Genomic DNA, 12,903 nt, shown 5'->3' on the forward strand with positions numbered 1-12,903 from the left:
TCAGTACCTGCAGGAAGAAGCAGAAGAAGAAAAACAAGGCGCTGATGGGTGACAGATGGCATCTGGTCATTCTGAGCTTCTAAGTTGAATCGGAGTTGATTTTTGAAGTGAAACAGAGACTTTGGAGCGTTTAGGAGAGAAAAAAAACACTTTCTTCTGCACTGAAATTCAGCCGTCAGTGAAAGGAGCAAAACTCGGATCAATCTGATTTTTAAATAGAGCTTTACTCCTGCTAAACTATTTTTATAAAGGCAGAAAAAAGCCAAGAAAAAACAGGCAGCATTCAGCAATCAGAACATTTACTCATCATTTTAGATGAATCTACAAACCCAATTTCTATGTTCTGTTCTGAATAAAACACTGCTTTATGCAATTTATAAATAACTAAATTCTGTTCTTAGTTATAGATATTACTACAATTCATCAATAAGCTCAAATCTTTCATTTTTATTATTCTGAAACCTTCATCTGAGCAGGAAGCAACACCCGAGAGGAAAACCTCTACTTCTGGTTATGTATCTGTATTAAATTCGGTTTCTAATCACCTCTGTATCAAATCTTAAATACTTAAAGGGGAAGTTCGTTTTTTTTTTTTTCTAAACCTGGACCTTATTTCTGGCATAAAATACGTTCATCTATTTACAGATAACAGTTTGGTGAAAGTCGGCGTCCTTCGGAAGATATTTAGATCACTCGAGATCCACGTATATCCATATAAAGACAATACAGCCTCTAAATAAGGCATTATCTGGCTTTATTTCACCAATACTTTAAGACCAATGAATGAATGAATGCGTACTATTGCACTGTTAGCTCAGAGCTGCCGTGTTGTTGTTATCCGGGGCTGTCGGGGGGCTTATAGGGAGCTTTCTACACATGCGTTTAACACAGAAACTCATTGCACGGCTCGTGAGCCACATGCGGCTCCTCAAGCTCTAATTGGCGGCTCGCACTCACATAGTAGCTTATAACAATATGGTAACAATAACAATACATTTTTTCAAATAACATACAGAGAATACTGCACAGTATTAGGTATTTTCATTAAGTTTGCGTTTTTGTAGTATTAAGTATTTTTATTAAGTATTAATTAAGGCTTAATGGTGTTTCCTAAAGGGGGCTCTGTTCAACCTGGCAACGCAGCCCGCTTAAACCACCGTCACACTTGACCGCAGTGCACGCTAGCTCCTTTAGCCAGCGCGAGATCCAGGCCCAATGGATCGGTTTTTAATTAAAAAAGGGCAAAAACCAGCACAAAAACCATGCTCATCCTGAATGTCTCACTATGATTACAACAACAAACTACAAATACAACATGAAGAAAGTCAAGGACATGCCCGCCAGCTTCTGCTCATCCCAGTATTAAGGTAGATGTGGTCTGAATTGAAAATGTATTGGCTGTGCTGTTTCTTCGGCCGGAAAAGGGAGGGATGCCCTCTCCGGGTCGGGAATGAGATCCTTCCCCAAGTGGAGGAGTTCAAGTATCTTGGGGTCTTGTTCACGAGTGAGGGACGAATGGAGCAGGAGATTGACAGACGGATCGGTGCGGCGTCTGCAGTGATGCGGGCTCTGCACCGGCCCGTCGTGGTGAAGAAGGAGCTGAGCCAGAAGGCGAAGCTCTCGATTTACCGGTCAATCTATGTTCCTACCCTCACCTATGGTCACGAGCTGTGGATAGTGACCGAAAGAACGAGATCGCGAATACAAGCGGCCGAAATGAGTTTCCTCCGCAGGGTGTCTGGGCTCTCCCTTAGAGATAGGGTGAGAAGCTCGGTCATCCGGGAGGGGCTCGGAGTAGAACCGCTGCTCCTCCGCATCGAGAGTCAGATGAGGTGGCTCGGGCATCTGGTTAGGATGCCTCCTGGACGCCTCCCCGGTGAGGTGTTCCGGGCCCGTCCCACTGGGAGGAGGCCCCGGGGAAGACCCAGGACACGTTGGAGAGACTATGTCTCTCGGCTGGCCTGGGAACGCCTCGGGGTCCCCCCAGAAGAGCTGGAGGAAGTGGCCGGGGACAGGTACGTCTGGGTCTCTTTGCTCAAGCTGCTGCCCCCGCGACCCGATCCCCGGAGCAGCGGAAGATGATGGATGGATGGTTTCTTTTTTTGTGGGATGTTTTATATGTACAAATGCATATTTGCAAAAGGGGAACTTAGTATGTTGTCGTAAAAGTGGCTCTTCCCTTGATTTTGCTCTGCCAATGTGGCTCTTGTGAAAAAAATAGTGAGTATCACGCGTCTAGTGGGATGACCTCATTGCTGCTGCAGCTCAGCTTATTCACTCCGTGCTCTGTGACGGTCAGCTAACTTCACACGCAGTTTGCTGCTGCTAGTTTTGTGCAACATGGCAGAATATTTATCAGATTTTGACGCTGTGGACGACGACTTTGAGTACGATGGACGTCCTTACTGGAGTGAATGAGCTGTGCTGCAGCGGCGCGCTGCGATGAAGTCATCCCACTAGACGCATGTGTAGAAAGCCCCCAATAACAACAACACGGCAGCTCTGAGCTAACAGTGCAATAGTGTTCATTGATTCATTGGTCTTAAAGTATTGGTGAAATAAAGACAGATAATGCCTTATTTAGAGGCTGTATTGCCCTGTTCTCTCCCGTTATATGGAGATACGCAGATCTCCAGGGATCTAAATATCGTCCTGAGGACGCCGACTTTCACCAAACTGTTATCGGTGAGTAGATGAATGTATTTTATGCCAGAAATAAGGTCCAGGTTTAAAAAAGAATGAACTTCACCTTTAAGAAGAAAATAAAAGTATTTTGAGATAATTCTGTCTTGTGTAGTGACGTCTGTCCGGCCTGTAGGCTGTTGGCTGTTTGGATGAACGGTCCTCTTTAAAAAAAGATGAAGCAGCCTGTTAATACATCATTAAACCACCAGGTGGTACAGAATTCTACATATTTAGAGGAACTCCCAAAGGCTGAAATACTGAATGTTGTTAACAGATCTGAGATCCGTCCCCAGTAACTGAACATTATTCCAGTTTTAACCAGCAGAATAGTCGGCCTTCTTTTTCTGTCTTTTGATGGATTTCGTGTTAAAACTCCCATGCTAAACCTGTGGGCTTCACATCAGTCTGAACTAGACTCGTTATTATCGCGTTAACTTGTTAATTATTTAACGCGATAAATATTTTATCGCGCATTAACGCAGGTTTTATTATTGTAAAAGTCTGTTGAATTCATCACATTCACACAGTTACAGCAAACACCGCGAAGCATGGAGTAATAAAATAAAGATAAACTAGCAGGTAACATCACCGCTACAGATGCTCCTCGGTCTCTGTGTGAAGCTCACGGAGCTAACCAGCGCTACTTCCTGTTTTACTTGTTTCAACATAAAAGCACGTATTTCAAAATAAATAAAAAAACCTCCTGCATTTACAGCCAAGTTGAATTGTCTTCTCAGCGTAGTAGTTCCAGTCTAAAATATCACTTAAAGGCAAAACACACAACTGATAGCAGCAAGTCATTCAAGGAAACAGACAGTGGAGCGAGGCTTCTACATAAAAACTACAGAAGGATGCTGATGTTAAAAGTGTGTTTGCACAACAAATGTTATGGCATGTTATGGAATCGTTGCCCAGCCCTAGCCTGAACAGATTGTGGGTGAAAGGGACGTTTCTTACCCTGTCAAGCTGCATCCAGAGACGTGCGCAGCGTTGCCTGTGTACTGCACGTCACACTGAGCGACGTTGTTGTTGAAGTTGGACTCTGGAACCTGCTGCCTGGGGTTCACCGTCACCTGCCAGGACAACAACGTATCAGAGGAGCAGTCACCTGAACAACACATCCTGCATTAATGGATCATTTCTAAAGAGCATCAGCACATCATGAGTGAACAACTCATAAAATGGGGCTAAAACCACAGGAAGTGTTCTAAGCATTGATCCCGACTGTCTGACCCCAGCAGTGATGGAGGTGGTGGTATAACTGCTGGACCTGCTTTATCATGCGATCTGTAAATGCAGCTGCAAGGTGGGGTTGCTTCGAAGGAACATTTGTTTCTGAACGATCTTCCAGAATAACGATGCGAAGCTTAGCGTTTACGTGGGGCCATGCACCTTCAGCTTTAAAGGAGCAGGAACAGCTTTGACTTGTGGAACGGATTAAAATCCCTCCAGTCATTTCCTAAACCTCACATTCCTCCACATAACGAAGCAGTTATTGTAGCCAAAAGACCAACTCCACTTCGAATGAATCGTTATCTAACGCTGCGTTTCTTTCATTTAGTTCAACCCGTTAAATCTGAGGCCTGTGCTGAGAAGCAGGTTCACTATGTGCACGGTAACTTCAGATGATCTCACCTACGCCGACAACGACTCACTGAGCAGTGCTTTGACTCGAGTTATCAATTCACTGTAACGAATTGCTGTGTATTTACATCAGTATCCGACTGTATTTGACAATAATTGTAAAATACTGTTGAATATTCATCCCTCACATAAAAATTAACAGTTAAATCAGTCATTTAACAATACATGAAACAGTATTTGTAATGAATTGCTGTCCAAATCCAAAATACGTTATTATTCTGTTAAATAAATTACGGTAGATGCGCGGTAAAATTACTAAAACACAGTTATCCTACCGTCATGTACTGTAATCCAAAAAACAGTATTATACTGTTTGATAAATAACAGTAGTTGCACTGTAAAATGACCACATCACCTACCATTATTCTACAGTCATATACTGTAATGCAAAAAACGGTAATATACTGTTAAAATAAATGCTGCCAGTATTTTACTGTTATTTTACAGGGAAATTCTTTACAGTGTTCGGCACGTCTGCCTAAGGTTCAGACTAAATATGGGCAAGTTCATGTAGAACAGGTGACTGAAAAGCAGCTGCTGCAGTCAGAGCAGGAAGGAATGATGACAAAAAGCAAAAAAACACTAAAAGATATGAATGTGTAATCAATAAGCTGATCAATATCACTGCCACAGAGATCCAGAGCAGGAAGTTGGCTCATTAAGCCACTAATCCTGATGTCAGTAGAAGCTCCAGGTGCTCTTCTCTGAGTCAGCACATTGTATTTTATCCTTTGTCAAATATTAATTGGAGAAAACAGCATTTCCAGGAAAATTAATATGAATTTTGTGCTCCTGTGAGTATTTTTAGTGAGTTTTTTTCCAGGGGAATCAAACCTTGAGGATGTATTTTCCAGGCGTGACGTCGGTGATGTCGATCCACTGACAGTCGATGTCAGCGTTGTAGGTGTCGTAACAACCTGGACTTAAACCCTGAACGAAAACAAGACAAATCAAACATACAGAACCATTTTTTGTTTTAACCGATGCAAGAAAACAACTCGACTTTTACTGCATCTTACTGGTTATGGATCATTTCCTTTCTAAAGGCTGCAGAGGCCTTTATCTACAGCACAGTCTGTCGTCAGATATATATAAATATAAACACCAATAAAATAGAAAGTATTTCATCACTGTTAATTGTTCTGCTTGAAAAACGAGACGCAACGTGATCAAACTATGATGACATCATTTTTAAACACTGAATGTTTGGTTTCAGCTGGTTTATATTAAGTTCTTTATGCAGGAACAACAACGAGCGCTGAAGCGTGGAGAGAAGATTGATGGAAGAAGAAACATATCAAACAAATCTCTGATACACAGATCTGGTTTTCATTTTGAACTTTTCCCCTGATCTTTTATTTCTACATTCAGTACTGTCATCTCTCACCTGTACATTTCTTTATTTACATGTTGAAAAACAGGAGATAATTACAGTGATTTATTAAAACATATTCAAATATAGATTCTGATGCAGTTTATAGGTTAAAAACAGACTTTAAAGTGAATATCTGCTCTGAGCTCCTTTCTCCTCCAGCACAGCCTGAACCCTCTCAGACGAGCTTTCTGTCCTTTCTTTAAGGAGTCTTCAGGAATAGTTCTCCAGGCTTCTTGAAGGACATCCCAAAGCTCTTCTTTGGATGTGGGCTGCCTTTTGTTCCGTTCTCTGCCAACATGATCCCACACTGCTTCAGTAATGTTGAGCTCCGGGCTCTGGGGAGGATTCATCCCTCCATCAGACCTGCTGCCACTGATTTTCAGCCCACTTCTTGTGTCCTTTGGCACAGCTCAGCCTTTTCTCCCTGTTTCCCTTCCTTAAGAACGGCTTCTTGACAGCCACCCTTCCATGGAGCCCATTTCTGATGAGGCTTGGGCCAACAGCAGATGCATCAGCTGAAGGTCCAGATGCATCTCTCAGCTCCTGTGTCAGGTCTTTGCTGGATGTTTTCCTCTTTCTTAAGGACATCACTTTCAGATCCTGTTCATCTGCTGTAGATAGTTCTTTAGGCCTGACACTTCTTCTTTTGTCCTCCACTTGTCCAGTTTCCTCAAATGTTTTAGGGACACACTGCACACCATGCTGAGATATGCCAAGTTTTCAGCTAACAGCTCTTTGGGAATCACCTTGTTGCTGCAGAAATCCTGTTTTATGTCTGTCGGACTGTGTTATCTTTGCTGTTTTTCATTGATGCAGCTAAAGAAATGGGAACAAATGATGTGTCTCTGTGACAGGCTGCTGGGAACAAAGTGCCTAAAGATCCAGTTTAAAATGGCTTCTTTGCTTTAAGGTAAACACAAGAAACTTGTGCTAAAGAAAAAGTGGACCAGATCAGTGAATAATTCCCTATAATCCCTATAATATAGACCAGTGAGCAGTGCTGACCAACATGTCATTGGAGTAATTAGGTGGGAACCTCCTTTCATCAGTGTTTCGTCTAGTTGGGCCCACAACACCTCCAGGAGGCTAGACAGTGATCACTGGCGTCCCAGAGTCACTCCCCTAATGCCAGCCAACACTGCTCCTCACACCACAAAAAACTTTTGCACAGTTCTGTTTATTGAACCTCATTGTCATAATCAACTAAAATATTTTAGGTGAAGATTATCTGTCCCACACATTTTCATCACTGTTTGTTTGTCTTAATCAAATAGTTTGTGGCATTAAGCAGAAGAAAGGAGTTCAAATGATGAAAATCAACATTAAAGATGAGAGATTAGAAGAAATATGATGGTTTTGAAGGTCCTTGTGTCATCTGAGAAACTCTTAGGGAACAATTAGCAATTTAAAGGCATCTTAAATATGAGCCTGAATAAAAATCTATATCTTGAGATGTCATAAGCGAATGGTTTATTTGAAGTAACAGTAACTGGAGATTATTGTTCTTCATTTATAAGTTCAAACAGGTGTTCATATGCCAGAGTGTGTGTTCACTTACCTGAGTGTGTGAGGTACAAGCAAAGCGGCGGTAGTATCCGGGGTCACAGGATGTGTCCTCCAGACAGAAACTGGCCTTGTGACCCTCGGCTACCTGTCTATGTGTCCGAGCGTCCAGCAGCTCGTACAGGCTGAACTCGTCCATGCTGTGGAAGTGACTGAACAACGGCACAATTATCACGGAGAGGTGGAGGACTAATATCCCACTTTCAAATTACTCTTAAAGGTCCTAAAATTCCAACTGAATTAAAGAGGGTACAGGAGAGTCCTAAAAACATGTGTCAAAGGAAGATTTATCAATTCGTGGAGTACCTCAAGGTTCCATTTTAGGGCCCATTTTATTTTCCTTTTTGGGAGTAAAGTTTTTTTTCTTTGTTATGCTAACTCCACTGAAACTGAGGGGTGCGGGCTTCTTTATGTCCATATGCAACTGATTTATTCATATGAAATGCTGGAGGGCAAAAAAAAGAGTCTACATTAGGAGGATAGGAAGACAAAGATGTGACTTTTTGTCCCGACGTAATAAACTGTTCTGCTTTTTCTTGTATTTTTCCTTCTACAGGAATCTTATCTCTTAAGGTGGGGTAGACATTTCTGTCGCAAAACTTCTAACTTTTTAAAAATCAATTTTTAACCTTTGTCCTATTCAGGGTCAAATACTGTTGTTAAAATCTCTAAAAAGCAACTTATAAAAGGTTAATGATATGCAGTTGAATAAAAAGTATATGAATTCTCTCCGAAATGTGGTCGGACTGAAGCATGATGTAGAATAAATGGAAGTTCTATGAATTGAAATGTACTTAGCTACGTTCCACCACTGGAAACTTAATTTAACAATCTTGTCGTGTTGAAGGTGCATACTTATGGCAGCTGTGCCACTCCCAGGCATAACGAGGTTTACTGGGCAGGAAGTCTGATGTTCCCTGGTTCTTCACCCTCTGAGGAAACCGCAACAAAACTCGAGTGTCGTAATCCTGAGCGTAGCGAGCAGAACTGAGGGAAGACAGGAGACCAAAGAGAGGACAGGTTATGGCTCTTCAGTTTGGACCAAATCCACGTTCAATAAAAAAGAAAAGCTGATTAACTCATTGGCTGCCAGCCATTTTCAGTTCAGAGAGACCCATACTGCCAAGTGTTTTACAGTATTTTGACTGATTTTCCAAGACCCACAGAAAAGTGTGTCTTATGACTATGTACACACTGAAATTACCAAACGAAAGAGTAGACTCTCTTCTTTCATCAGGAAAAAAAGTTTGTTTCTACCATTTTCAGTCTTTTAGTAAGAGACAGTAGAACATAGGTTGGTTTCACCAAAAACAGCTGTTTGACCAAAAAAATTGAGAAAACAAGCTCTTTTTTTTTGGTGCAAAGTGGCACTGCTGCCACCTAGCGGGTAATTTTGCCAGTATATTCTCTGTTTAGTGTTTACAAGCCTAAGATTCAGTGACAAACTCCGCTAGATTGTCCCCCAGCCCGCTCCGTTAAAAAACGCAATTGACATCTATAGACGTCTTTGGCAGTCAGCGTTTTTTTTTTAAATTGATGTCTATAGACGTCAATGGCACCGAAAGAGTTAAAGAACAAACTGATCTGACACATTTAGCTTTTTAACACAGATCAACTGAATTGTTGCAATGTTAGTTTTAGTGTCATTCATATTAAAAACATTTCAAATTCTTGCTTTTTGATATGATCTTTTTCACACCCTCAGCTTTCTTTGGACCCCTTTGTGGTTGTAAGGAGAGAATGAAGAAGACTCCTGCACACTGTGGCCTGACTTTTACTCGTAAACCTGAAGAAGTTCTGACAGCAGAGATGTTCTCTGGTGAATAATGACCTAAAGACCTTTATTATATTCTTTCAATTGTAGATTTTCCTATTAATACTTCAAATAAATTATCATGCAATGATCTCAAAATCATGGTTAATGTTTGAAATTGACCATTAAAGTAATGTATGTAGTACACAATTGTACGGAAGCCCAGAGCGGACGAGGTACATATAAACTTTTTTTTGATGGTTTTCTCGAGATAACGAGATAATTTACAGATGGTTTTCGAGGCCACTTTTTCTCCCCAGTCCGCCCCTGTTTATATGTGTTTATATGTGTTTCTGGCAAAGGTTTTTACCCATTTTTACCCCCCTTTCATTGAAAACTGAATAAAGTAGCCGGAGACGGCTGGCTTGACTGCCGTTCAACAAGCGTTTACACCTAAGTGATCCTGCTGATATAGTCGACTTCATCAGTGACCAGCTGAGGGGACCAGGCCGTCTCCATGGTTACCGAATGATGCACGAGAGGTGCTGTTATTGTTTTCTTGAGATAACGAGATAAATAACTCGTTATCTTTTAAACACATAAACACATATAAACAGGGGCGGACTGGGGAGAAAAAGTGGCCTCGAAAACCATCGTTTTATTAACTCCTTATATCGAGAAAACAATCAAAAAAAGTTTATACGTACCACGTCCGCTCTGGGCTTCCGTACAATTGACATTCAATTTGAACCAAATTCTAGTTTTCTAAAGATTTCACTGTGAAATCTGTTGTAATAGATATAGTGGAGCTGCTGGAAGCTGCTTAAATAAAACAGTAGTGTCTCATTTGACTTGAGTTTTGGTGAATAAGCAACTTCTTTCACATGTAGATGCCGATGTCCACACACCAGAGGGCGCTGTTGAAGGGGGTTTATGTAACCTGTCAGTCACATTCTTTAAGTCATTGCAGGTTTGTGGTTTCATGCTGCTAAGCATAAAAACACAGCTGGCTAGCTGCAGGAGGTGACGAGCACATAAAGGGAGTTGGTATCGATAAGCTCCACTGGCTGTTATTCATCAAACTTCACATCACAAGTTAGAGCTGATTGGTGGATGTCAGAACACACCTCACTGTGTTCGAATTTCCACAGATGCCAGGAGGTGTCGCAGCGTTCTTGTTCTTCTCTTTCAACCTAAAAATCATAAAAGCGAGCAGGATTAAAACCTGCAGTCTGCCGTCTTACCTGGTGAGGCAGTTCTCTTCAGCGGCACAGCGCAGGTTGTACATGGGTGACCTCTGGACATATGTGGAAATCTGGATGTAATACGGATCAGGAACCAGATCAGGGAGGCCTGCAGTCAGGAAGGAGCAGAATCAGTTAGTCCTGAAGAAAGTGTTCTCATAACTCTGATCACAGGTGACACAACTGGCACAACTCAGAGCTTTAAGACTTTGGTTTGATTTGATGTTTGATGTGTGTTTCAGAGTGACCGTTTCTGGTTCTTTGTTCCTTTGGGTCGGCTCGTTAAAACACATTAAAGCTGCTTTTTTTTGATGAAAATGAAGAAAACAGATTCAAACCCTTCTCCGACGATAATAGGCACAAAGTTTGTGAGCAGGTTCAGAAGCTGTGAAGGGGATCGGCACTTTTGTAAAGTGAAATCTCTACATCGTGGAGCCAGAAAAAGGCCGAAACTCACAGCTGCTCATAATTCATGCTCTTAAAATTGAATTTTATTGCCACTGGCAGGCAGATGAGGCTATCCGTTGCCTCCATGAACGTGTCGATCGTAATGTCATCACGGGCTAAGGGTGTGGTTCACTAAGACGCCTTCTGGTTCAAGTGTTGCATCCAGGCAGCGATAATTCATTTCTCCTTTGTGTTGAAGATGAAGAGATCTGGATACTAAAAAGCTCGGTCCATACACTCATTACCCTCCATCCTCTGCCACTAAATGTAAAAACAATCTTGGCTATATTTTGATAAATTTTTTTCCAGCTGCTATTTCTGGTTCGAGTAACTTTTTAGATTTGTGAATGAATGTATTATTGGTCAAAACGCTCTGAACACAAAATAAAAAATCCGGTGAACCAGCAGCCTCTTCATTGACATATTCTGGATTTTATTTGGCTGATTCTTTGTCTTTTTAGTGACTCCACTCACTTATTTCTAAATGATTTTTAAGATATTATCTGATCGAAGCACCGCAGCTCTGCAAAATACTCAATAAAAGATCCTGGAGGATGAATATTTGTCTTGGCTTGAGCTGAATTCGAGAAGAAAGATGCAACAAAGACTTTGCAAACTGACTGTGTTTAGCTCTAAGTTTTTTTAAATAATCAAAATGTAAATAAATTCGGGATCTTTAACTTCATAGCAGGTACAGTGGAAACATCTGTCTTTCTTTAGACTGGCATTAAAGAGCTCATTGAAGGGCTGAGTCTACAGGAATAATGAGCCAATAAAAGCTGGCATTTATACTTTCATGGCTCAGAATTTCACGACCTTTAACAGTTTAATGGACAATAAGCAATAAACTGAGCCTGAACAACTGTGCTGAACCAAATGAACAGATTTACATTAAATTATGGATGATTACAACACAATGAGTACCAAACCTTTAGAAAATCTAAGGCAAACTTTCAGTACTTGTATGAAAGTTTAAAGATTTTTGGTCATGACAGTTTACCTCAGGGTGATTTGTCTACGTGGACACTTGTATGACTGAGACTTAAAGCAAATTAAAATGTTAAAAAATGTCTCTTTTTCATATACCGTTCTGGTGGTAGCCGGTGCCATATCCGTGCCGAGGCTGAGCCTGAGCTCTTGGTCTGTAGTAGGAGTCGAAGTAGTTATGATAGGGGTCCTGTCGCTTATACGGGTTGTAGGGATCATCTCCGACCATCATGTCCTCCCGGTTGGCCGGGGCAGAGTCACCGTCACCGCCGCGCAGAGGCTGCTCTGGTCTCTGCTGCCGACGCGTCATCGCGCGTAATTGCGCGGAGTTGCTGGCGGCCGGGACTCGCGGGGATCCCCGGGGGACTTCGGCGGCCGTGTCGTTCGCGTTCCTGAGCACGAGCACGGGGTCATTACGGTGAGGAGTCCCCGTTTGCCTCCTCGCGGTCGGCCTGTACTGAGAGCCGCGGCTCAGGATGCTGAAAACCTGCCCGTTGTGTTGCCATGTCAACCCCCGCCGGAGCGCATCACCTTCATCAGCAGCAGCAGCCTCCTGAGCGCGAGCTTCGTCCAGAAAGGCACCAAGGAAACATAAATGCGCAAAAGAGAGCGCCAAACGGGCAAAGGAGAGCTCCCTCATGGTTGCAATAAATTAAGAGACTCTATTTTCCTTTGGGCTGCGCAGCTGCTGATCTGAAGAGTTTGACTCAAATGTTGGTGCTCAGCAGCTCCTACCTCTGCTGAGGGACAGGAGGAGGAGTGAGATTTCTTCTCTTTTTTTGAAGTTGAAGCGACCAGATATGTGTGGCTTTTAACTCTTGGTGTAACCTTGACCTTTTCAGTCAAGGTCAACTTAAAAAAAAAAGCCCTTAAGGGTTCAGTCTGAGACCTCCAGCTCTAAACTAGGTCAGTAGGTTGGAGGGATGGCAAACCATTGCCATGTCACATTTGGGCTGGTTTTTCTGATGAGGGCTTCTAAGTTTGGTTGGAAATGACTCTGCAAATTGAACCTGTCTCACTTTTCAGTGATTTTTTTAAATTAAGCTTTCTTGTATTTTCAGGCTTTACTTAATCGTCTTTATCTCAAACTAAATATTTAACTGCAGCTAAGAATTTATCCTGAGGTATCAAGGTATGAAACGTGTCAGGGTTGACACTGTTATTTTCAAATTTTAATTATTGTCTTTATATACATCATCATAGAT

General features: G+C 42.0%; 1 protein-coding gene across 1 annotated transcript; it reads right to left on the bottom strand.

Annotated features, from left to right (window-relative positions):
- lox (lysyl oxidase) lies at positions 1–12,338 on the bottom strand. The gene is made up of 7 exons (XM_075468835.1): positions 11,798–12,338; positions 10,265–10,373; positions 8,123–8,254; positions 7,263–7,419; positions 5,164–5,259; positions 3,643–3,758; positions 1–7 (listed from the first exon to the last, which is right to left on the bottom strand). The coding sequence occupies exons 1-7, from the start codon at positions 12,336–12,338 to the stop codon at positions 1–3; spliced, it is 1,158 nt and encodes a 385-aa protein (XP_075324950.1).
- Positions 12,339–12,903: the final 565 nt, after the last annotated feature.

This window comes from Odontesthes bonariensis, chromosome 6, assembly GCF_027942865.1.
Source record: "Odontesthes bonariensis isolate fOdoBon6 chromosome 6, fOdoBon6.hap1, whole genome shotgun sequence".
Lineage (NCBI taxonomy): Eukaryota > Metazoa > Chordata > Actinopteri > Atheriniformes > Atherinopsidae > Odontesthes > Odontesthes bonariensis.

What these genes read in the sequence shown, in the direction of transcription:
- lox (XM_075468835.1), bottom strand. Translation starts at nt 12,338, where the DNA reads ATGAGGGAGCTCTCCTTTGCCCGTTTGGCGCTCTCTTTTGCGCATTTA. An exon ending in CACCGGCTACCACCAGAACG is followed by an intron (nt 10,374 to 11,797) that starts GTATATGAAAAA and finishes TCCTGACTGCAG; the next exon opens with GCCTCCCTGATCTGGTTCCT. An exon ending in CTGGAAAATACATCCTCAAG is followed by an intron (nt 3,759 to 5,163) that starts GTTTGATTCCCC and finishes TTGTCCTGGCAG; the next exon opens with GTGACGGTGAACCCCAGGCA.